The 26,066-nt window shown below is 37.8% G+C and overlaps 1 protein-coding gene and 1 long non-coding RNA gene across 3 annotated transcripts in view; one reads left to right on the forward strand and one right to left on the reverse strand.

The window, feature by feature from the left end:
* Positions 1–527: 527 nt before the first annotated feature.
* LOC142354623 (uncharacterized) overlaps positions 528–26,066 on the reverse strand; it is a 29,846-nt gene continuing 4,307 nt past the window's right edge. The window contains exons 2-4 of the mRNA XM_075406958.1: positions 19,827–20,077; positions 17,340–17,451; positions 528–964 (exon numbers count right to left, since the gene is read on the reverse strand). Of these exons, the coding sequence (XP_075263073.1) occupies positions 888–964; positions 17,340–17,451; positions 19,827–20,060 (423 nt within the window). The 5' untranslated portion in view covers positions 20,061–20,077 and the 3' untranslated portion in view covers positions 528–887. The remainder of the gene's footprint in view (positions 965–17,339; positions 17,452–19,826; positions 20,078–26,066) is intronic.
* Positions 1,527–26,066, forward strand: part of LOC142354624 (uncharacterized) — a 33,211-nt gene continuing 8,671 nt past the window's right edge. Inside the window, exons 1-2 of one of the 2 annotated variants that reach the window (XR_012761104.1) lie at positions 1,527–2,802; positions 19,838–19,984. This is a non-coding gene — a long non-coding RNA (uncharacterized LOC142354624). The remainder of the gene's footprint in view (positions 2,803–19,837; positions 19,985–26,066) is intronic. The other variant, XR_012761105.1, reaches the window with a different exon arrangement.

Consider the following 26,066-nt stretch of genomic DNA (forward strand, 5'->3'; position numbering starts at 1 on the left):
CTCATGCGCTGTGCGAATTCGTGCGGGGCAACTTTGTGGGAGATGTAGTTTTGAGTTATTGGTGCGAATCGCCAAGAGATTACAACCAACTCTGAGTGTGTCTCTTGTGGAGGATTTTGCCCCGCGAGTGATTATATTCCTACTATGAAAGGGGCGTAGTTCCAATGCGGATGTGCTGCTTTGTGCGATCGTAGTTGATTCATTCGATTTTTGCACACTTTTTTTATTTCCTTGGGGACGTCTAATCGTGCTGGGTAGGAAACCGCTGACGTGTTGGTACCATTTCCGTTTCTTCAACGTTTGATGCCTGACGGCTCGTGTTGTTCAGTCGGTTTTGTGATTTTAAGCGCTTTCTTACTTTTGATTGGCGACGGCGGTTCTGGTGGAGGTCGTACGGGTTTCACGGGCATGCGGACTCGTAATGCCTGTGAGACGTTCGATTTACATCGTCAGGCTGGGAGCGTCGGCCAATTTTCTGGCCCTTTTCTGTCTTCTGTCCGCTGACAATTGCATGTTTCGATATTTTGTATTCTGTTATTTTCACGGTAGGTGTTTTCGGACGATGTTCTCCGTGTGGCAGCAATGGTGTGTCTTTTTCGGCTTTTAAGCCGATTTTGGCCACGTCCAAATTTTCCCACCGTTAATGGCATTTTTCCTGGCCCTATCATGACGTATCTTAGGCCATCGCCTTTGATCAACGTCGAACCCGGTTCTAGGACCTCGCACAGTTCTTCGCCGGTACTTTCTTTTTGAGTTTTAGCTGGACCAAGTCCTCCGTACGTGGAGTTGTTCTGCTCTGTCCTTCCCCGAGTAGCAGTCTCAATTCGCTCTGCCGATCATTTGGTTCCGTTCGATAGAGTCTTTTATCGCATTGGTCCTGTCGGTCTCTATTTCAATATCGCTTCGGTCATGCTCGTCCCACTTACTGACAGGTATGAAATGTTCCAATTCACCGCGCACTGGTCTAAATATTTTAAGTGACTCTTTCATAAAAAAATTTGTCATATTAGGTTTGCTACTTATGTCACTAGGAGGAGTACTTGGACGTCTTCCGAAATGTTCTTCGAATTGGGAGATTTTTTGCGTTTTCTTTTTCTGCTAGCAATTGCATAATTGGTAATTTATTGAGTTTATTGAGCTTTTCATGTTGAATTTTGTTTTTGATGCGTTTTCTATACAATCTAGACAACGCTTGGTGTCTTTTATTAGACGCTCAACTAAGCGCACTGCCCTGTGATCAATAATTGACGCCGCAATTAAATCAATATTTTTTTGTTATATACTAATAAAAGTTACAAAAATATAAACAATAGTTCATATAGACTTCATATACTAATAATAGTTACATAAATATAAATGTTGAACACAATGAACGGTATGAATATACTAATAATATGAATAGACTTCATATACTAATAATAGTTACATAAATTTAAATGTTGAACACAATGAACGGTATGAATATACTAATAATATGAATAGACTTCATATACTAATAAAAGTTACATAAATTTAAATTATGAACACAATGAACAGACAAACTGGCTTCGATAAATCAATATTATTTTGTTAACAAAAATTGCTAATTTGTTTGCCTACCTGGGTTCTATCTCGAAAGAAGCGTCGTGGAAAGCTATGTAGTAGAATATAAATTTGGAGCAACGTTTGAACATTATTTCCGTTTGCGTGTTCGATTAATTCCGCTGAAGGGAGTTTAAAATTTTTACTAAATTATTTACCAACATATTTCACTAAAACTAGCTGACCAATTTTGGTATCTTTTTGTCGCTCTCAGCTCAATAGATTGTATCGTTGAAAGTAATAGTAGAATTGGCTTAGTCAATGGAGAATGTGTGGCAATACTCATTTATTGATAGTAGAGCCGGTTTGAGTTCCAGTCTAATTTTGACTTCATATACTAACCATCGTTACATAAATATAAATGTTGAACAAAATGAACAGACAATCTGGCTTCGATAAATCAACATTATTTTGTTAGCAAAAATTGCTAATTTGTTTGCCTACCCGGGTTGTAGCTCGAAAAAAGCATCGTGGAAAGTAATGTAGAAGAATATAATTTTGGAGCAAAGTTTGGATATTATTTCCGTTTGCGTGTTCGATTATTTCCGCTGATGGAAGTTTAAAAAATTTACTAAATTATTTACCTCTTGAACTTTTTCATTGTATATTCGACCACCGAGAGTTATCTGCTCTTCTTCATTTGGATCACCACAAGGAATTATGGGCGGACATTTAGCGAAGAGAAAAACATGTTATAGGTTTTTACCCCTTTTGATACAAGGTGCACACTTGGATGTTTTTGACAGAAGGAATCGGTTCATTTATGTCCATCAGTCATGGATGGCCAAGTCGATAATTCCCAGCTTCCCGAGTGCGTACTATGGATGCCGTAAAAAATGCATCGTTAATGCATGGGGAATTGCGAGTCGGTCATCAATGGAAAAACATCCTAATTTTACGTTGTGTTGTTTCCTCTATAAACGGGCTTGTTTGCTTCCATCTTTCCTCATTACTAGCAGGCACGCAGTCTCCTGCTTCCTTTATTAGTGCGTCCTTTGTGGTCAAGCTGGCTAGTGGTCTTTATGTGGAAACTTTGATAAGCGCAATGTTAAGGCGTCCAAGCAATTTTTTTTTTCAATTTTGTGCTTTTTCTGGGTTGTATGTGGCGTCTGTTGATGGTGTATCTGGTTTTACTTGCCTGTCTCTCAATTTCTTCATCAAATCTTACTCTTATTGGAGTATTTTCGTGATCTTTGGCATTCCGAATAGAATTATGACTCGGTTAGTGTTTCGTTCAACTTTTGCAGCTTGTTACACTTACTTGATTGTAGAGAGAAAAATAGTGTTTAATTGATTTTGTTAAAGAATTTATATTAAACTAACGAAACTATTCACTTCCAGCGAGGAGTTCAATGATTTTGCTTTTGCGCCTTATATTGTTGCTGCATGAATCTCTTTTAAATCACTATTTTGCGTCGCCATTGAAGGATTCTGAGTGATATTTAAAATATTTGTGTTAAGTGACTGAGTTTTCCGGTTGAGTCGACTTGTGTAACGGCTGCTATTCTATCAAAGACAAGGCAAACTTTACACCGCCCAGTTTATTTCGGCGGTTTCAAATCTGTCAGGATAATATATTTTTGCTTTTAATTTTTGTGAACGGTCTTTTGAGTTATATTAGGAATTCTGTTCTTAAGAAACAAATAATGTTGATATCAAAGTTAAGTCTCTTTTTCAAAATTAGGTCTAAACTGCACAATAAGTTATATAATTTAAAGAGGCAAAACACGTTAACAAGTAATTTAGCGCTCAAGAAATGTGCTTCAAACTTTGTGTCAGTTTAAAACGAATTTCGACTGTGATCAACTTGAACTAGTATTTTTTCAAGCTCAATTTTCATCCTGTTTACATGTGAAAATTGCATCATTGATTGGTTGTAAGAAACGTTTTCTTCAGATTGTTTGAATTCACAGAGTTTGGCGTTCGGGATACCGTACAGGGCACCCCGTGCTCTGTGAATTTGTTGGAAAATTGCAAAAAATCACTACAACTAGCTTACCAATTTTGGTTTCTTTATGTCCCTCTCAGCTCAATAGCTTGCAACGTTGTAAGTAATAATAGAATTGGCTTAGTCAGTGGAGAAAGTGGGCGATACTGATTTATTGATAGTAGAGCCGGTTTGAGTTCAAGTTAAATTTTGACTTCATATACTAATTATAGTTACATGAATATAAATGTTGAACACAATGAACAGACAATCTGGCTTCGATAAAGTGTACCATTAGGTTTTGATTGTCAAGCTTTTCTAATTTCACTGCTCAATCTGGCCTTGAAATATTGTTCCATTTTGTTATTCAATGTGTTAAGGTTGGCCGCTACATCGCCGGCGTTTTTTTTTCGTGAAATCAGTACTCCCATTCTGTAGTACAACGGCGAGCTTCACTACTGGTTTCTTCAAAACTCCTTTTTTCGTTCGAAATTCCACTGACAGAATCAAACCGTCAGACCTTCGATAGTCTTCGTAATTCCAACCAGATTGTAGTGTCGTCGTTTGTCAGTATCTCCGACCAACCATACGGGATTGCCTTTGTTAACGTTTTCGTTCGTTGTAGATCTCTATTTTCGCCGATTATTCAAAGTTTGCAAGTACTCTTTACGAAATCTATCCCATACGAGACTTGCATATGCTTGAGAATATTGGACGTCAATGCCTCAAAGTCATTAAGATGTGAACTGGCTGGAGACAACGGTCTTGCGTTCAACGATTATTCCAAACTGCACATTGTGGTTGAGAAAACGTCATCGGTGACTGATTTGTTCACCAACACAGCATACATAGCGATTTTGCAACTTCTAATCAGTCGCTCTCATACTCCTCTAAATTAAGGCGCGGCGGGTTGGGTGAACCTCCATCTGATTCCTTGTCCAATCAGATTTTCCTCGATCCTTTCTTTGTTCCATGCCGCAACGTACTCTGCAAACTCTCGTTCAGCCTCAACAAAATTTGTTTCGTTGTCACTAATGATTGTACTTGGTATGCCTCTTCGTGCAGTGAATCTCGTAATTGCCTTGGGACAACTTTCTGTGTCTAACTTAAAAACCATTTCTTCATGCACCGCTCTAACATTTAGACAGGTGAACAAAACAAAAAACCCACCATTCGTTTTTGTTCCTTTGCCCGGTGTTTGCAATCAAAGTGCTATAGTAATTCACTCTAACAATTGCAAAAAGAGTTGAGGCTTCTATTTTTTATCAATGTAAATCGGCTATTACTGGTAACACCTTTTGCGCTCTCGTCTTTCTGTCTTTTCTTTGTGCCCTTTCTGTTCTCGCTGTTATAGTTTTTTACCTCTATTGATACAAGGTGCACACTTGGAGGTTTTTGACAGTAGGTATCGGTTCATTTATAGCCAACAGTCATGGATGGCCAGGTCGATAATTCCCAGCTTCCTGAGTGCGTACTATGGATGCCGTAAATAAATGCATCGTTAATGCATGGGGAATTGCGATTCAGTCATCAATGGAAAGACACCCTAATTTTACGTTGTGTTCCCCCTATAAACGGGCTTGTTTGTTTCCATCTTTCCTCATTACTAGCAAGCACGCAGTCTCTTGCTTCCTTTATTAATGCGTCCTTTGTGGTCAAGCTGGCTAGTAGTCTTTATGTGAAAACTTTGATAAGTGCAAGGTTAAGGCGTCCACGCAATTTTTTTTCTGGGTTGTGTGTGGGGTCTATTGTTTGTGTATCTGGTTTGACTTGCCTGTCTCTCATTTTTTTCATCAATTCTTACTTTTATTGGAGTATCTTTCGTGATCTTTGGCGTTCCGAATAGAATGCCAAAGATCACGTGTTTCGTTCAAATCGGTTAGTGTTTCGTTCAACTTTTTCAGCTTGTTACACTTATTTGATTGTTAGTGTTTCGTTCAACTTTTTCAGCTTAGTGTTTCGTTCAACTTTTTCAGCTTGTTACACTTACTTGATTCTAGAGAGAAAAATACTGTTTAAATGATTTTGTTAAGGAATTTATATTAAATTAATTAAACTATTCACTTCCAGCGAGGAATTTGATGATTTTGCTTTCGCGCATCATATTGTTGCTTCGTGAATCTTTTTTAATTCACTACTTCGCGTTGCGATTGAGGGATTCTGAGTGATATTTAAAATATTTGTGTTAAGTGACGGACATTTCCGGGTGAGTCGACTTGTGTAACGGCTGCTATTCTATCAAAGACAAGGCAAACTTTACACCGCCAGTTTATTTCAGCGGTTTCAAATCTCTCAGGATAATATGTTTTTGCTTCTAACTTTTGTGAACGGTCTTTTGAGTTATATTAGGAATTCTGTTCCTCGGAAACAAATAATGATGATATCAAAGTTAAATCTCTTTTTCAAAATTAAGTCCAAACTGCACAATCAGTTATATAATTTAAAGAGACAAAACACGCTAACAAGTAATTTAACCCTCAGGAAATGTGCTTCAAACTTTGTGTCAAATTAAAATGAATTTCGACTGTGATCAACAGGAACTAGTATTTTTTCAAGCTCAATTTTTATCCTGTTTACAAGTCAAAATTGCATCTTTGATTGGTTGTAAATAACTTTTTCTTCAGATTGTCTGAATTTGCAGAGTTCGGCGTTTGGGATACCGTACAGGGCACCCCGTACTCTCTGAATTTGTTGGAAAACTTCAAAAAATCACTACAACTAGCTTACCAATTTTGGTGTCTTTATGTCCCTCTCAGCTCAATAGATTGTATCGTTGAAAGTAATAGTAGAATTGGTTTCGTCAATGGAGAACGTGTGGCAATACTCATTTATTGATAGTAGAGCCGGTTTGAGTTCGAGTTAAATTTTGACTTCATATTTTAATCATAGTTACATAATTATAAATGTTGAACACAATGAACAGACAATCTGGCTTCGATAAAGTGTAGCATTAGGTTTCGCTTCTCAAGCTTTTCTAATTTCACTGCTCAAATTGGCCCTGAAATGTTGTTCTATTTAGTTATTTAATGTGTTAAGGTCGGCCGCTACATCACCGGCGTTTTTTTCATGAAATCTGTTCTCCCATTCTGTAGTACACTTCACTACTGGTTTCTTGTAAACTCGTTCTTTCGTTCGAATTTCCACCGACAGAATCAAACCGTCAGACCTTCGATAGTCTTCGTAATTACAACCAGATTGTTGTATCGTCTATTGTCGGTATCTTCGACCAACAATACGGGATCACCTTCGTTAACGTTTTCGTTTGTTGTAGATCTCTATTCTGGCCGATTATTCAAAGTTTGCATGTACTCTTTACGAAATCTATCCCACACGAGACTTGCGTATGCTTGAGGTGATTGGAGGTCAATGCCTCAAAGTCATTAAGAAGTGAACTGACTGGAGACAACGGTCTTGCGTTCAACGTTTATTCCAAAATGCACATTGTGGTTCAAAAAACGTCTTCGGTGAGTGATTTTTTCATCAACACAGCATACATAGCGATTTTGCAACTTGTAATCAGTCGCTTTCATACTCCTCTAAATTAAGGCGCGGTGGGTTTGGTGAACCTCCATCTGATTCCTTGTCCAATCAGATTTTCCTCGATCCTTTCTTTGTTCCATGCCGCAACGTACTCTGCAAACTCTCGTTCAGCCTCAACAAAATTTGTTCGGTTGTCACTAATGATATTACTTGGTATGCCTCTTCGTGCAGTGAATCTCGTAATTGCATTGGGACAACTTTCTGTGTCTAACTTAAAAACCACTTCTACATGCTGCGCTTTAAAATTTAGACAGGTGAACAAAAAAGCACCATCCATTTTCATTCCTTTGCCCGCTTTTTGCAATCAAAGTGCTGTAGTAATTCACTCTAACAATTGCAAAAAGAGTTGAGGCTTCTATTTTTTATCAATGTAAATCGGCTATTACTGGTAACACTTTTTGTGCTATCGTCTTTTTGTCCTTTCTTTGTGCCCTTTCTGTTCTCGCTGCAGTAGCTGGAGGCGACTGCATCTGCCGTTGATCTTTCTTCGACGCTGATTCTAAGTGTTGCTAATTTTCACTTGCTCAATGCTCGCTGTGCGTAAGTTTTTGTATTTACTGGTCTGTTAAAATCACTGAACCTTTCCCACTTAAAAACAGCTGCCCTTTCTTCAACTTGTATCACGAAGACTGATAACGGTGTATTTTGTCCTCTGAGGCAAACATTAGATTCAATTGCTCTGGACACTCACTCTCTGGTTGCTGCAACCGGGTCGGCCCAATGAGCCTCTGCACACTGGATTTTCTCTGAGCACTTGAAGACTATCATCAGTAATAGTCCATTGTATTCCGAGTAAAGAGGATCCCTCGTTATAAGGTTCCACATTGATCTGCTTCGTGTTGCTGATTGACTTCAGGTCTTCTGGGTTGCTGCAGTAAATTCATAGTTGTTGCTTATTCACTTCTTCAGCTCAAACCCATGCTGCAAACCCATGCTTGAAGTTTGTATTGCATTGCCCTTGCTGTGGTTAGACTCGTTTCTTCATTATCGAATCCCACTCGCTTGAGAGCATAATTTGCGCGAGTTGGAGAACTCTTGGCTCCAAAAATGGCGCTGATATCCGTATTTTGCAACTGGTTTGTTAGTTCTGGTAAGCCACAGAAATCTCAAGCAGATTTTGTCCTGTTCCAGAAGTTGCATTTGCAGAAACATTGATTCGATGTTCGCTGTCAGGTCAATTGATCCTTCAGGAAATCTGAATATTGTCCCAAACAACCATTCAGTAGATCTGGTACTGCTAGTAACTAGTGGTTTAGGCATACTTCTTTGTGAAAACACGCCTTACTTCGCCTGGCTTGTTCGGGATTACCACGGTATGGTGGGGCAGATACCACCCCTTCCCGAAAGAGTTCTTATTACGGATTCGTTTAGTACTTCTATGAATCCATTCTATAAATCTCTATCTGTATCTACTGACTGTAGATACAAACTTTTCAGGTTCGGATCTCTTTTGACCTTCTGCTCCAATTAGTAATGCTGACTCAAGGCTGAGCTGTAATTGTATGGCAGGTTGGGCTCTGGTTCACTCACCAGTATTCCCACTTCGTTCAGCTCACCTGTAAACTCCTTCGTGCTGTCTAGCATCTTTTGTGCCTGCATTTTTTCTTCGACTGAGTGACGAAGCTTGACTTTGGAAGCACAAATTTCTATGTCCCACCAGGTTTGGGTATTCTTTGCGAAGGCAAAATGAAAAACTATCTGCGTTTTTTTACCCATCAGCGTTCCACTTACTAACCATCCTAGCTCTGTTAGAACGGCGAAAGATTCACTTCCTTTCCTGTCATGTAGTCCGGTTGATGTTGTAGCTCATAAACATCTTCTCCATGGATGATGCCAACATCCGTCAGGTTCAAGCTCTTGTTCCTCAGAGCAATTGAGAGGTGTGCAAACGCTTCAACTGAATTCACCTTTGAATGTAGTCCCTCTATTTTGAGAGGAGTTTTTTCTGTCTTCAGATCCTTTGTTCCGTGTATGTCAGCTATGTTGAGTGTAGCAACAGCGCAGCACCGGGCTCGTAACCTCTCTTGCACCTTTTGGTCGGTAAATGAAAAACTGTTGATCCAATATCGAGGAAAGCATATATGTTCAGCCTGTTGCCATCGCTCTATATTGAGACACTGATTGTCTGAAGGAAGCTCGTAAATTCTTTAGTCGGATTGGTTGTTGCTGCGCTTACATTGACTGCATGATTGCTCTCTTCCATTTGGTTATCTTGGCGTAGGGATCGGTTGTGATTCCTGATACATCCGTTGATACCACCTGTTTTGACTCTACAAGCTTTGATAGCTTGTCATTTGACCAGAAATCTGTAATAAAAGCGTTGCTTTCTAACTGCTGCATACCGATCATTCACACTCATGTTCCCCAACAATGGACAGTTACAAATCTTATGAGTGCCATCAACTAGCGGAAAGTGATCATTTTGGATTCGCTTTACTTTTTAAGTAGCATTAACGTTTGGTGTCTCTGAAAAACATTTGCATCTATTCAGTCCTCTTCGGGCTTCTTCTTTTTGCCTTTTGCTGTCCCCTGAAAGCTGAAAACCCTTCGTGCACAAATGCCATTCTAGATTACCACTTTTCAAACATAACCTGACCAGGCCGGTCATCATCTTTACCATCAGCGTAGCACCACCCTTTCTATTTGAGAATTTACGGTACTTTTTCTACTGCCCTATACAATGCCGAGATTGGTTGCAGATCACCACTCTACTTGTACTTTTTGAGCACTTTCACAAATTTGGAGACAATACCTGAGAAAATGATCAGTCCTGTTGAGTTGTGTAGTTTCAACTGACTACCCTTGCAAAGACTCTACAGCATGTGCATGAATGATTGCAAGATGCCTTCCAAAATTCCTGTCCAGAGTGCTCCAAGCAGCACCATAGAAAACACCAAGAATAGCCCTTTCCACAGACTGCTGAATTTGTCTTGCCTTTCAGTAGAGTCTTCAGGTGGCTCAATTTATGTGAGTCTGGAATTGGTCGTTGATCCACTGTAGCAATAAACATACTAGACCACTCCGGCTATTTGAAAAGGTTTCCCTTGAAGTTGTTCAGCTTCAGCTTAGGTAGGTTGCTGCTAACCGATTATCGTAAACCATCTCTGTGTTAAACGTGGCGGTCCTTGTGAACGACGCCTGATGAACGGTCACCTGGATTTCGATATCGCAAAAAGTGACTATGCGGTTCAGTTCAGGGGTTATTTCTTACCACTTCAGTTGCTTGGGCATTTTCTGCTCTAGAAGGTGAAGAGTCCATTAGAAGATGCCATTAGTTTATTGGGTCAATCTTTTTCTTCGATTCTTTTGCAGCCAAAACTTCGTTTAGTGCTAACTTCATCCCCTAAATTCTGATACTTCTTGTTGTATTTGTGTTTGAGCTGCTTATCGATGCTTTTCTCTGCTAATTATGCTTGGGTTGCTTGGTTGCTGTTCGCTTTTGCTTTGTTTTCTCCTTTGAAGCAGAGTTTGCGCTCCAATTTTATTATTAAACTGCACCTTTCTCTTTGGCTCTCTGTCGGTGAGGTGTTGATTCGTTTGATTGTCTTTAGTGGGTGCGTTTGGCATTTTCTTCGTAAGATTGAACAGCAGTTTGTCTTCCACGGTCCGCGTCGGCGGATCAAATGTAACAGCTGCTCTCCTATCAAAGACAGCAAAAGGATCCCAGTTCGTTTCAGCGGTTTTCAATTTGTCCGGATATTACGCTTTTGCAACCAACTTTTGTGAACTTTATTATCCGCTATATTAGAAACTTTGTTCCTCAGAAAGATGATGCAAAAAATCAAAGTTAATTTTCTTTTTAGAAGTCGACGTTTGGTCAAAACTGTACAATCACTAATATAGTTCACAGAAACAAGACGCGATAACAAGTAATATAACGCTCAAGAAATCTGCTTCAAATCAAACTGTATGTCAGTATAAAACGAACTTTGACAGTGATCAACTGGAACTTTGGTATTTTTCTAAGCTCAATATATACTGCGTCACCTGTCAAAATTGCATCTTTGAAGGGTTGTAGACATCTATGAGTTCAAATGCTCTGGTTTCACTAAGTCCGGGGTCCGGGATAGCATTTAAGTGCCCCGTACTCCCTGAAAAGGTAGGAAAATTACAATATTCACTACAACTAGCTTACCAAATTAGGTATCTTTTAGTCCATTTCACCCCAATTCATTCTAACATTGAACGTAATAATAGATTTGGTTTAGTCGATGGAGAAGGCGTGGAAATACTGATTTAGTGATAGTATATTTAAGTTAAGCTTCTTGTACTATTAATAGATGTCTAAGTATAGTCGATGAACAAAATGAACAAATCAATATGGCTTCGATATACGGTAGCATTAATTTTTGCTTGTCAAGCTGTTCTAATCTTACTGCTAAAATTGGCCCGAAAAATTGTTCAATTTTTTAACTCAATATGTAAAGGTCAGCTATAACAACGTTTGATTTCGATTGATTGGAAGTTAACTGTGTTAACGAGGAAACGGTTCGTACTGCATTTCATTAAATCGAGTTTCGCAACTACGAATAGCTCATCGTATTGGGCAATATTAGGTGCTATTTAGTTGAGTTCGCGGGATATGTAATTAAGTAGACCCATCTTTGTGCCTGACATATGTTTGATTTCAAACTTAAAGTGTAGTGAACCGTTCACACAAGAATGAGTATGCTGTTTTATGATTTATTTGATCGATGCTCTTTTATTATTGAAGTCAAAGCATGGTGGTCTGTTATGACCGTAAGTTTTTGACCATAGAGATAATACATGAAAGGTGCTACGGCCCAACTACCCCACACAAGTCTAGTTCATACGCTGTATCTGAGATTCAGACTGAGTTTAAGAAACGGGAGGTAAATGCGACAGTTAACCAAACTTCATGATCTAATTGTACTTTTGCCGTGCCTAGTCTTGCCTTGATGCGTTGCCTTTTCTTCTAGTTTCAAGATTGGCTGTTGTAATGTCTGTTTTCTGTAGACTCTGCAATGTTAGATTTAATTTCTTCGAAATAATCATTTTGCTCCTTGATCCATCAAATTTGTGGGGCTTTTTCAATAGTGATATGAGTGGATGACAAATTTTTGCAAGTTTGGGAATAATTTTATTTATAGGATGTCCTGAACCAAGGAATTATGTTTTTTTTAGATTAAATGGTGTTTTCAGATTGAGGATAGTGCTCGTATTTAATTCTATTGGCTGAATTTCACTCTTTTAGAGTTTATACCCGAGCCACTTTACAAATTTTTTTACGAAGTGAAATTTTGGTAAAGTAATTCTTAAGTTTTTTTCGTCTCGCTTTTTGTGACATTTTTGGACTAATTTCATGTGTTCATCGATCGTACCGCAGCTGACTATTAATATGTCGTCCAAAACAATATGTGTTTGATGTGTTCTTTAGTTGTATTAGCTTTGTGTCGATGGCTCTTGAAAGACGGCCGGCTTATCCGTTAATCCAAAAAATCCAGTTTTAATTTGGTATATAACTTTATTATTTCCGCTTAGGATGTTATACTTGTATTGTCTTGCCATCCCAGGATGTAGATTGAGTTGGCTGTAAGCGTATTGCAAGTCTCTCATTGTAAAGAACGATTTGCTCTCTTCCGCGTTTAAGCTTAACTTTTTTGATATTACTTGAATTAGGCTGTCTTTGTTCGGCATTTGAGCTGTATTAGTTTAATGTGATAAAGATTCCGAAGATAAAGTGGTTTTCTGAACAGGCAAAAAATTCCTCAATATAACCTTGATTTAGCAGACTTTCTAGCTCTGATTTGACTTTTTCTTGCAATTTTATTGATAATTATTTTCTGCTTTTTGAAGTCTTACGTGATAGTTTTTGTGGAATTCTGATTTTACGGTGTTTTTTGACTTACCAAGTCTTCTAATCAGTCATGGAAGGGTTTTGCTATTTGATGCTTATTCGGAAATGTTGTGTCGAATGAATTGACAAATTTGTTGGTTATTGGTTGCTGTGTTATACAGATTCTCAGTATCTCAAACAGGTCACATCCTTTCAAAGGTCAAAGTCCGTTTCAACTATCACAAATTATACATTTCTGCGTTCCAGTGTTTTTCTTTACATTTTTTTACACTTTTGCGGGATTTTTGTGTCAATGCAATTGACAAATTTGTTGGTTATTTGTTGTGATGTGATACAGATTTCCAGTATCTCAAACAGATCACATCCTATCAAAGGTCAAAGTCCGTTTTCAACTATCACAAATTATACATTTTTGCGTTCCAGTGTTTTTGTTTACATTTTTTTTATATTTTTGCGCTCTAGTTTACTTTTGATAGTGGATAGTACTGTCCCAGGGCTGCGACTGATCCGTTGGAGATTTTTCATAAATGTTTCTCCCAATTTTCCTTTAAACATTTTGCTCCTTTATATTTTCTATGATTGTTGCCGCGCGGTTCTTTGTTACAAATGAACAGACAATACCAGAACAAAATTAAAACTTTCAATGGCTATCACCAAATTTGAATCTCATCGCTTAGCATTGCCGTGCAATTGTCGTCTGATGAACTGTAGTCCGATTTGTATATCGACTTGTAGTTTTCGACGTTAATTATCATTTCATCTTCGATTTGGTTGTCATTTTTGATGTTTTGTACGTTTTGGTTTGTCTGTTTTCGCTTGTTGAAATTCGGGTGAGCTAGTTGTTAACGATTAGCGTTGCAATAACTAGTGTTATTTTGAACGCTTTTGATTGTTGGTTGCTCGGTGCTATTCATGCTCATATCATTTTGTACTCCTATTTTCATGTTTAGCTGTTTGGAGTGCTTCATCGGGGTCGATCTTTTAGCGAAGCGTTGAGTTTCGGCGTTTGACAAGTTTTTTATGAATATGTCTTTAATGATTGTCTTTTCACAGTGTTTTTATTTGAAGTTTCCGCTAGTTTATTAAGCTTGCTACAAAAATTGTCTACAATTTCTTTTTTTTGTTTTCCCGAGAATAACAGGTACCTGTTGAAGGTAATACTGCGGGGTTTATGAAGAAAGATTCAATTATTGTCCACATTTCGACTGTTTAACTCGCTATTTAACTGCATGATGATCTTTTCGGTCTAAAAAGCTTCGGCCCTCGCTGCCTTTGTTCAAGTACAAAAGGGAAGCCGATTTTTGATAACAAATGTTCCGTGGTTAGTCGCAACACAGTAATCTGGCCTCTACTGTCCGCTGTCACTTTAACTCTCATGATAGCTTTAGTTTTGCGTTTCTGTATTCTCTCTTTCTTTCAGTTACTTCCGTTGGGTCATCGATCTGTTCTTTATAGCTTGGTTCTAGTGGCAAGAGTAAATTCTCTGAACTTGGTCCAGTAATACATCTAAAGTTGCCCTCCTTGGCTATGACTGCAAGTTTGACTTGTAAGCGCCACTTTCTCCAATGATTGATGTTTGGTTGATTATTTTACTTTTCCAGTGTGGGATGATTGATAATGGTGTTTTTTTGATCCTACTAACTGTGCCAAGTCGTTCACGCGTACTGTACGATAAAAGGTTAAGTTGATTTGCGGCTCCAATCACGCAATCTAAAAGGCAGTGATGTTTCCCGGGCCCAATCAGGCTTATTATGTTTATGATTGCTTGGCTATTTTTTGACAGTTCTGTTTCGTTGAGCTAATCAGGCCTTCAATATATTTGAGCACTAACCTAAATCGCTGAGCGACTTGGACAATATACGCATTTTTTGGAATCTCCGAGCGAATAGAAATTACAACTCGGAACAATTGAATTTGTAGTGATTAATAAAGAAGCTCAAATCAGAATGATCAACACTATCAACAAGCGCGCATGACTTGAAAGGAAGTATGAATAAGTATTTTTTCAAAAAAAGTATGAACAGACTTTACAGGTGAATCTGTTGGAAAAGAAGAATGTGTGAATGAAAAACGATGCAGAGTTAAACATTTTTTTTGCTTAGAAGGCAACTGAACTTTTAAATAATGATGACTAAGGATGATCAAATTTCGTGTTGTTGGTACCTGTGTACAGCAAAAATAACAAAGTTTTCTTGGGAACCGAAACCAAACATATTGAGAGCATCTTAAGTGAACAACAATTGTGTGGATAAAATTAAACAGTAGGAAGTTTTCTTGTGTTTGAAACGAAACATACCGTAGAGTTCGTGAAAAATTTTGGTGTTTTTAATCTTATGGACTCGTAACATTAATACGGTCTGATCAAAGTTGGAAGCTAAAAAAAGCATTTTGCTCATCAGTTTGGTTGATTTCCATTGTAGATACAGAAAAAAACCCAAAAATGAGAAAACATGATTTTTTACAGCCCTTAAAGCCCAGGTTGAGGTCCAGACCCAAATTGAGTTATGAACAGACCCAGTCGAGCGCACACCCGTGTGTTCCCAGACCGAAATTACAGGGTCTTTTCGGAAGTTCGAGCGCACTACGGTCTGGACCATGGTCTGGAGATGGTCTGATCATAGGTCATTTTGGTCTGAAAAGTCTGATCATAGGCGGATTCGAGCGCAATTGGGTCTGATCATAATCTCTTCGAGCGCACTTTTGTCTGATCAGAGGCGACTTCGAGAGCAATTGGGTCTGATCATAACCTCTTCGAGCGCACTTTTGTCTGATCAGAGGCGACTTCGAGCGCGATTGGGTCTGATCATAACCTCATCGAGCGCACTTGGGTCTGACCAGAAATGCTTTTGAACGCAATTGGGTCTGATCAGGGACCATTTCGAGCGCATTTTTTCCCTTTTTTTTGTTTTTTTTTTAATGAGAGATGTTGGCTCTGCCAGGAGGCAGCCATAAAGCAGCGTTCTGATAAGAGACTCATCTAAAGTCCGATAGCTCTGATCAGAAAGCAGGAGTCCAGCCGATAACAGAGGCCGGCCCCCTACAGAAGAAACTTTGATCAACTTGAGACCACGATGTTTGTTATGGAAAGCTGTCTAAACTCATCCATTGAGTCAGAATTATACACTAAAAGGTACACTAAATAAAATTTGTTCTCAACAGTTGGGTTACGGTTTCTTTAGCACTACTTTTTGTAATTGATTTTTCCTTAGAACAATTAAACACTGCAAACATCATTTTTTTTAAATGAATATATTATAGCAAAATTAGAAGATTTTTCATAAGTAAAATCTTTCTCTGATCAGACTATTTCGAGCGCACTTGGGTCTGATCATAGGCGGATTCGAGCGCAATTGGGTCTGATCATAACCTCTTCGAGCGCACTTGGGTCTGATCAGAGGCGACTTCGAGCGCAATTGGATCTGATCATAATCTTTTCGAGCGCACTTGGGTCTGATCAGAGGCGACTTCGAGCGCACTTGGGTCTGATCAGAGTTCTAATATTTTTATTCAAATTCATCGCAAATCTTTCATTTTATAGCTAATTTTGCAGTAAATTCTCAACCAACGTGTGTGTAAGTTTTGTGTGCGTTTATCGGGTAACCGGTTTGTCTGTGTCTGTTTGTCTGTGTCTGCGTGTGTGTGTGTGTGAGTGTGTGTGTTGTGGGTGGGGGTCAAGCGATGGGGTTAGGGCTGAGAAGAAGGCTGATGAGGGGGGGGGGTTCAACTCGATAGGGGGAGGAGAGTGGACAATTTAAGTGTTGTGGTTAAAGGACGGGAGGGCTGACGATGGCGATTTTGAGTGTTTTTGATCAGAGTGGTTAGCTGGGAAGGTTTTCTCGACTGCAGAGGCTACTGGGTCTGAAATTGGGTCTGATCATAGTCTGATTAAGGACTGGGCAATGGTCTGAATTTGAGTCTGGACCATGGTCTGGGGATGGTCTGATCAGAACTCGTTCGGTCTGGAAAGTCTGATCAGAACTCATTCAGTCTGGAAAATCTGATCAGAGATAATTTTGGTCTGGAAAGTCTGATCAGAAGCAAATTTGGGTCTGGACCTCAACCTGGGAGTGAATCTTTTACTCGTTTTACTACATGAGAAAACCCAATGTTTTATGAGCTACCGGGGCAAGTTACTGTTAACCTAAGACATTTATCAATTATAAGCATATTGGTCTTGACTGTTAGCGAAAAAATGCCTCAATTGTAAAATAAATTTGGAGAGGCTATCAGCTGAAATTTGTTTCGTGCTAACTGAGGATACCATGGCCGCGTTTCTCAAAACGGGCACATTTATGTTTTCTTTGATTGTGTACCCCTTTAAAATGATTCGTGTATGCTTATTGCATAGTTGGTTAGAGGGGCTATGGGTTAGAAGATCTAGAAGCTTAAAGTTGTGTGGATATGTAACCGACCAGTGATACAGTTTCAAGACTCTCAATGAATTTGCAAATAGATGATTGTAAGAGAACAAACGATGCAATTGTCCCCCCTCGGTCACAAGACTAAAATGCAGAAGCAGCCAGTCAAACGTCCACCTGGTGTTACCCACAGTATTCAACATAGAGTCCAAGACACGACTCCACTGCTAGAACAGATACACACTGCAGAGATAAAGAGTCTAGTATATTTTGTGATAACTATCAGATTTATATAATCAGATGGATTTTAAGTTTTTCAACTTCGATATCCCTTGTCAAATGGAATCGTTATCCTGCAAGATTCTGGTGGACTCTGACTGTCTCTGGAAGATGATACTCGGAGACTTTGTAGTTTAAGAGAAGCTTAGTCCTTTGGTTAAAATGGTCAAATAAACATTGAGCAGAATTCAGATATGTAGGTTTCCTAAATAATTTAAGCAAAAAGTATCAAATCAGTTTGTAGCAAATGATCATTGTTTTAACTGGTTAGCTTGAGGTGGTATTTTTCTATTAAATTCTGATAAATTTCACGGTTATCTACTTGACTTCGAAGAAAAATGTTAAGTTTTGCTTCTTAATCAATTTTTTCTTTAAAAAAATTGAGAACTTTTCGTGCCTTCCATGATTTTGCCAAAAAAATTGAAGGTTTCAGGAGAGTTTCAGTTTTTCAAGTGATTTGTTAAAAAAGTGGTCTGGTCAATAAAAAAGTAGTTTGGTTTGCTGAATATAATATAAGCCAACCAAACTACGTTTCAAAAAGTTCATGACATTTCTATACATTTTAACTGAGATATAAACGTTGACCCTTTGAACTCAATGTTTTTTGCTCCCTTTTTAACCCAAGACTCTATCGGGGAGGGATGATGATACTCGGGGACGCCATAAACACTTTGTTGATGAATAGAATTTTCTTTTGTCAAAATGGTCAGAAAAAATTTGAGCAGAGTTCAGATTTGTAAATTTTCTGAATATAGCTGGCAAAACCTAACAAATCAGTTATTTCAAACGAACACTAAATAGGGTAGTTCTATTGAGAAAAAGAATTGTAAAATTACGAAATGTTTTAAGTATAATTTTTTCTTTTCTCTGATCAATTATGTTCTCTTTTTTTAATTTTATCAAAAGGTAGAATTGTGCGCATATGAAAAAAGTGTTGATTCCAATTTTCAACATCAACTTAGCACTGTTTTAAGCTTTTTATCAATGCACCCTTTTTCTCGCCAATCTTGCACTTTACCCATTTTTCTGGTAGATCCTGCAAGATAATTGTTGTCCTGCCAGAATCTTACGAGACAACCAATTTCTGACAAAGTTGTGACTGATTCTCGCAAAATAACAATCCGGTCTCCCCCGCGGATGGCTCGTCATTTCAAGATTAACTTTTTATGGTTATCTCGTTAAGATCTTGTTTCTCGATGCCCATGGAACGATGATTTTGCATGTTGCTACTTATACTGATGTCTTAGTAACGAGTGATGTGCCAAGATCTTGAAAAGATTTTCCATGTTTTAGCATGACCTTCTGCAAAGTATATCAAGTTTTCTCTCACTGGGAACAAAAACGATACAAAACGATATGTCAGCTCTATTCTATAAAAGTGAGATAAACAACCATTAACCCGAAAAATCACACAGATGAATCGGACGGAAAAGTTTATGGAATTGGTCAGATTATCAAACTTATCGAGAAATATACCCTTGCAAAAAGTTTGAAAAGTTTGAAATTTTTAATTGAGTCCTATCGTTGAATTGAGTCGCACCAACCCTTACTCTAAAATAGGTTCAAAAAAACATATCTTATCTTTACGGTTATGTAGTTTTGCCTTTATCAAAATGAAGCAGAACTGTACCTGAAAAATTAAGGGGCACCGCCCGGATTATTATTTAAATTGAAAACGAAACTTCATCTTGAAAATACAGTGAATTGATTTTCAACATTAGTCGCTTTGAGGAAAATTTTTCGTAAAATTAAAGTAAAGTTCACCTTCAATATAGCCTCGCATCAGATTAGTTCAACTCTAATAAAATTACCTCAGCTTTTTTTTGCTTTGCTGCAACGAACCGCTACTGAGGATTAGATGAACCAAACGAAAACTCACAAAATGAAAAGAAAAAGTCAGTTTTACGTATATGAGATGGTTATATACACGCGATCTGCTGTTGTTGATATTTGACTCGTAAATCAGCATTAAGTCTCCCGCACCTAACTCTAAGTCGAATTCAGTACTGAATCAGAGTTTATTGCAGGTCACATTTTGCACTCATTTTATCTGATTCAGAGCTAATTCAGTGATTTATTCTGAATTATCTTCTGAATCAGAATATTTTCTCTGAACTTTGATCTGATTCAGAGAAATTCAGAAATCACTTCACAGTTGGTTTTGAAATCCTTCTGAATCAGTACTAAAACTTAAAACGTCTCTGAAAATTTTCTGAATCAATACTGATTGACACTGGACCTTAGGTACCCGCTTTAGCTTGCGAATCCATTATCAACGACAACGGTCCCTGTGTTTATAAAAATTTCTCTTTCCAATTTCTACCTTATTTTCAGAATAGACGGGAATCGTAGTATGTGGGTACCAAGCTGATAATGGGAACGAAAGGAAACTCTCATCCAGTAGAACTCTGATGGCACTGCAGGTAGCTCGGAGACGCATAACATCTCGAAATGGAGGAAGAGATTCGCGAAGGATTTTCGGTTTTCCGTATGAGTGAATTAAAATCTGACAAATAGTTTGCCATAAGTGCAGTGGAAGGCTCAGAATATCCGTCATAATTAGCGAGTCATTTGCTAGAATAAATATTCAATTCCGGTGTTGCTCATCGTACAGCTTTCCTTGATTGCAAACAAAGTCATTTATAATTCCGGGTATCATACAAGGTCATATAAGATGTTTATGATTTCTCAGTCTTCATGCAAAGGTAAATTGGAAGTTCGAACTAACTCTCAAAATGCGTAAACAGTCATGCCCTAGGTCAAAAACATCGATAGAAAATCAATAAACGCTGAAAGTTGTTGAGAATATTCTTCCTTGTAATCATACCATGTCAATTGTCCAATTCATATGGATTGTAGTGAACCAAAATTTTTTGCTTTGGGGTGCATACTTGGAAAATTGGTACTTTAGAAATGTTAAGTTCAGGCACGCAAAAAATTTGTCTGTTTCTTATGTAAAATGCCTTCTTATTTCTCGGCTATTGGGTCTAGATCGTTCAAAGTGATAAGAGAAAAGTCTGACAGACTAACTTGGCAATGACGTAAAGATTTTTTAGATTAGTGTTAAATAAAATCAAATTTGCAATTTCGTCAATTGTTCCTCTAAAGTCGTATGTATGATTTCTTCATATTCAAATAAATTTCACACAAATTTATTTCTTGATCCCATTACAAAAAGTGAATGGTTATCTTCGGGAGCAGCAAAATATGTCATAAAGGGCCTTGGCATAAGTCAGAGAGTACAAAAATTTTCATGATGTTTTAGCTGCTTTTTGCGATTATATATATATTTATATATATATATATATATATATATATATATATATATATATATATAATATATATATATATATATATATATATATATATATAAAAGTAGTAGAGGCTAAGCAAGACAGGGGGGGGGGGGGGTAAAAAGACGTACCTATGTATAAAGATTACCTATAGCCTATTTTCATCAATTTTCTAAAGACTTACCTAAAAAAGAGAGTGAGAACAATAGACCTGTCATCTTAACATAATTACCCAGGGGTAATTATCTTAATTACCCCCAGGGAAATGCATCCAGTTTTCAACTCTAATGCACTTCAGCTAATAATTATCTACTTAATAAAATATATCTGCGGAACTTTTACTTTAAGCATTTTCTCATTTTATTCATTCGCGCATAGTTATCACAATTACAACTTTTAATCATTTTTCACAATAATATTCAAACATTTTTCATTGTAATTCACAAGAATTTACCCGATTTTGTGCTGATATACGTAAATTTTGGCAATTTTACCATTTTTTCGCCAAAAGTTCCCAATTCTTGTAAAATAATACCAAACTCTTACCAAAAATTACCGAAAATACTGACCAAAAAGACCCAATTCCTGGCAAAAAATTACGTAATTTCTGACAAAAATACCCAATTATAACAAAAAAATACCCAATTTTTGTCAAAAAATACCCAACTCTGAAGCGAAAATACCTTATTCTTGCCAAGAAATACCCAATTACTGGCAAAAAGTACCCAATTCATCCCAAAAAATACACAATTCTGGTCAAAAAATACCCAATTCTGGCCAAAATATAACTATTTCTTGCCAAAAATTAACCCCATTTGAGCTCAAAATACCCAGTTTTATCAGCATAATTCAAAAAATACCCAAATATCAAAGAAATTTACTCAAAATTTTCCTAAATTGTTCTCATTTCTTCCCATTATTCCCACAACTTTGTTTTTTCAGAACTTTACAAGTTTTAAAAAATTTATTTTTATAAAGAAAGCTCTCACGTGATCCCATTAATTTTATCTGGATTTAAATGACCTCTGCATTGTGACTACAAAATAACAAATATACTGTGTCATCTGTTAATGGGTCTAAAGTTCTCACGTGATTTGACAATTAGTCGCTACATTATCGTCACAATTACTCATAACAGTACGAGTACATCATAATAATCCACAATTACGTCAAAGTGTTGTCATAATTACGTCATAATTACGTCACAATTAAGTCACTCTGTCGTCACAATTATCATTATGTCGTCATAAATACGTCATGTTCAACAAAGAACTTTTCATTTCGGTCTTTTTTCATTTTTCTGATTTACAGATTTGAGTGCAGTTGAGTACAATAAACTTTACAACTTCTGACAAAAAATTTACTTCATCGCAAGTTCGATTTTAACAGTTTTTTACTACCCCTTGCTCACTTCTAATCTCACAACTTATTTTCAGAGATGCCTCGAAAGTCGGACCAAAAAGAACTTTGCAATTCTTGCGATAAGTCTATCTTGAAATACAATATGAGTAGACATCAAAAGCTTCACGCAAGAGCTTGCCCACAATGCTCCCAGTCATTTCCGGACGACGAGAAACTTCAGCGTCACATTGATTCAAAACATGCAGCGTCACTCGTTCAAGAGAAAAAGTTTTCGTGCAGAAGCTGCAATTTATCGTTTTCCACATACTATCAACTTATTCATCATAAACGAAACAATCACCAGCATTCTGCTCCAGTGGCTTACGATGACGTTGACTTATCTATTTACGGAGAATCCTCCGCTCTTCACAGTGAGCTCGAAACCGTCAAACACTTTTTGCAAGACTCGATGCTTGAATTCTCTAGAAAGAAAGTACACAACTTCAAGTTAGTCGACCTCAGCCACGAAATAGTGATCAATAAATTGGATTTTGTTTACAAAGACTTACCCAGTTCAGCTAAAATCAATATTTCGTTTGGATTCGTGTGCATAACTCTGACGAAATTCGATACTATTACGCAGCAGATAACAATCCCGTATTCATGAATCCCATTGTTCTCTCTGATGTTTCAGATCTCAGTTTTATCAAATCGAAATTGAGAAGTGAAGAACTTCTTCCCAATCTAATTAATCATAGCCCAGACACAAAGTGGAAATTTTATGGCGTTACAAATGTCACATTCTTTGTATTTTCTTCTCAGTGGTGTTCCGCTTGGATGCATTGAACAACCTATTCCCTCAGCCCTTAGTCAAAAATCCTTGGTTAAATGTTTTATTTCCGATGGAGAGAAAAAACCCTACCAAGACAACTTGTGTATGATCCGTGCACTGACCTACGAAATAAATGGCAGCGATAAGCTACAGCAAAGTACGTTGAAATTGATGCAGTCGTTTCTCTCAGCAACAAAGAAAGATGGCAAGAGCTTTCAAGGAGTACATGAAGATGATATTCACATTCTTGAAGAGCTGACTTACCAAAACATTCAAGTTTACACAATTTTCATTAACGATCCGTCTGAAATATATACTTACTCGTCGATCCTGCTTAAAGCGTGCACAGACAACATCTTTGTTGAGATATGAGAATCATATCTGTTGGACAGCAGACATCAATAAGTTCTAAAAGAATTCCGGTGCTATGTATGCGATCAGTTTTTCGATAGATCAAACAATTTGTTGGTCCATCTCAGGAACACACAACATAGGTATCCCTCAGGAGCTTATCAGCTGTCAGAGACTGTTTTCCGATTGGCTGGAAGTCGTTAATATTATGGTTCCAGCAGAACTGAGATCATTTTCTCACTTAATTGTTTTTCGATTTTGAGTCAATAACAGTTACTGACATGACTCTCAACAACACCGAATTGACTTCTTGGATTGGGAAACATGTTCGCATTAGTGTGTCGATATCTTCTAAGCTTCTTGAAGAGATCATTTTCCTTTGCAAACTCAGATCCGAACCAGTTAATTCGAGATTTTGTGTCTAACCTTGAGTTGATATCGCAGAAAAGAGCAATCCATATGAAGGAAAAATTGCAAAACTTCATTTCTCGACTTGAAGAAAACTATTGGCTTGCTCGAGACAAAGTTCCCGTGCGAGAGAACGAAGGACTCGTCAATGATGATGCAGGAACTGGCGAGGATGAAGAGGATTCCAATTCTACTAGAGACCGAAGAGAGCTCAAAATTCTATCGAGTTTGAGACAAGATTTGGAGAATTACTACAGTGCAATCCCCGTGTTTGGTTTCAACAGCTCGCGATACGACTTAAGTTTGATTAAAGAATATCTTTTGCTACATTTACTCACAGAGAGAAATGTTGTTCCCAAGGTGATTCGTACGGGGAACAAATATATGGAATGAACTTTCTTGGCTTGCAATGTCTCGACATTTTGAACTTCCTGGGAGGAGCTACAACTCTGGTTAATTTTTGAAAGCGTATGAAGCCAGTGAAGAGAATGGTTTTTTTCCCCTTATGAGTGGTTTGACAGTGCTGAAAAGTTGAATGAGAACCAACTGCCACCAATTGAAAGTTTCTGGAGTAAGTTGAAAAACCATAACGTCTTGTCAGTCGATTACGATAAGTTCATGGTTACAAAAAAGGGGGAATTGAAGAAAAGGAAGCTTTAAAAAAGCTGAAATTAAAAAACAGTTCCCAAAAATGCAGAGGAAAACTATCGGGAACTTCAAAACATTTGGGAAAAGGAGAACATGAACACATTTCGCGATTTTCTCAAGTGGTATACCAACAAAGACGTCGTGCCCACTCTTGATGCGATGACAAAGATGATTCAATTCTACCACTCAAAACAAATTGATATGTTGAAACTGGGCTATACGCTTCCCAACTTGGCAAACAGAATTCTCCATTCGTCAACAGATGCTGCATTTTTCCATTCTGCAAGCAAGACAAGGAATATGATAGCTATATCAGAAATTGGCTGACGGGAGGACCCTCGATTATCTTCACCCGATATGCAAAAGCAGGCGAAACCAAGATTAGAGAGTCCGAAAATGTGTGCAAGTCTATTGTGGGCATTGATGCGAGTCAACTTTACCCATTCTCAATGACCAAGGAAATGCCAACGGGACTATACACAAAAATGGGAATTCAATGACGACACTGCAAAGTTCCACCAAAAAGGAATTGGAGGAGTTTTTTGAGCAGCAGGTAATAGAATACTTGCACACATTTTTCGGACTCTCTAATCTTGGTTTCGCCTGCTTTTGCATATCGGGTGAAGATAATCGAGGGTCCTCCCGTCAGTCAATATCTGATATAGCTATAAAATTCCTTGTCTTGCTCGCAGAATGGAAAAAATGCAGCATCTGTTGACGAATGGAGAATTCTGTTTGCCAAGTTGGGAAGCGTATAGCCCAGTTCCAACATATCAATTTGTTTTGAATGGTGGAATTGAATCATCTTTGTCATCGCATCAAGAGTGGGCACGACGTCTTTGTTGTTATACCACTTGAGAAAATCGCGGAATGTGTTCATGTTCTCCTTTTCCCAAATGTTTTGAAGTTGGCGATAGTTTTCCTCTTCATTTTTGGGAACTGTTTTTAATTTCAGCTTCTTTAAAGCTTCCTTTTCTTCAATTCCCCTTTTTTTGCAATCTATGAACTTATCGTAATCGACTGACAAGACGTTATGGTTTTTCAACTTACTCCAAAAACTTTCAATGGTGGCAGTTGGGTCTCATTCAACTTTTCAGCACTGTCAAACCACTCATAAGGGAAAAAACCCTTCTCTTCACTGGCTTCATACGCTTTCAAAAAATTATCCAGAGTTGTAGCTCCTCCCAGGAAGTTCAAAATGTCGAGAAATTGCAAGCCAAGAAAGTTCATTCCAATATATTTGTTCCCCGTACGAATCACCTTGGGAACAACATTTCTCTCTGTGAGTAAATGTAGCAAAAGATATTCTTTAATCAAATTTAAGTCGTATCGCGAGCTGTTGAAACCAAACACGGGGATTGCACTGTAGTAATTCTCCAAATCTTGTCTCAAACTCGATAGAATTTTGAGCTCTCTTCGGTCTCTAGTAGAATTGGAATCCTCTTCATCCTCGCCAGTTCTGCATCATCATTGACGAGTCCTTCATTTTCTCGCACGGGAACTTTGTCTCGAGCAAGCCAATACTTTGATTCATGTCGAGAAATGAAGTTTTGCAATTTTTCCTTCATAAGGATTGCACTTTTCTGCGATATCAGCTCAAGGCTAGACACAAAATCTCGAATTAACTGGTTCGGATCTGAGTTGCAAAGGAAAATGATCTCTTCAAGAAGCTCAGAAGATATCGACACAC

The sequence above is a fragment of the Convolutriloba macropyga genome, chromosome 15 (genome assembly GCF_964194025.1).
Source record: "Convolutriloba macropyga chromosome 15, txConMacr16.3, whole genome shotgun sequence".
Lineage (NCBI taxonomy): Eukaryota > Metazoa > Xenacoelomorpha > Acoela > Convolutidae > Convolutriloba > Convolutriloba macropyga.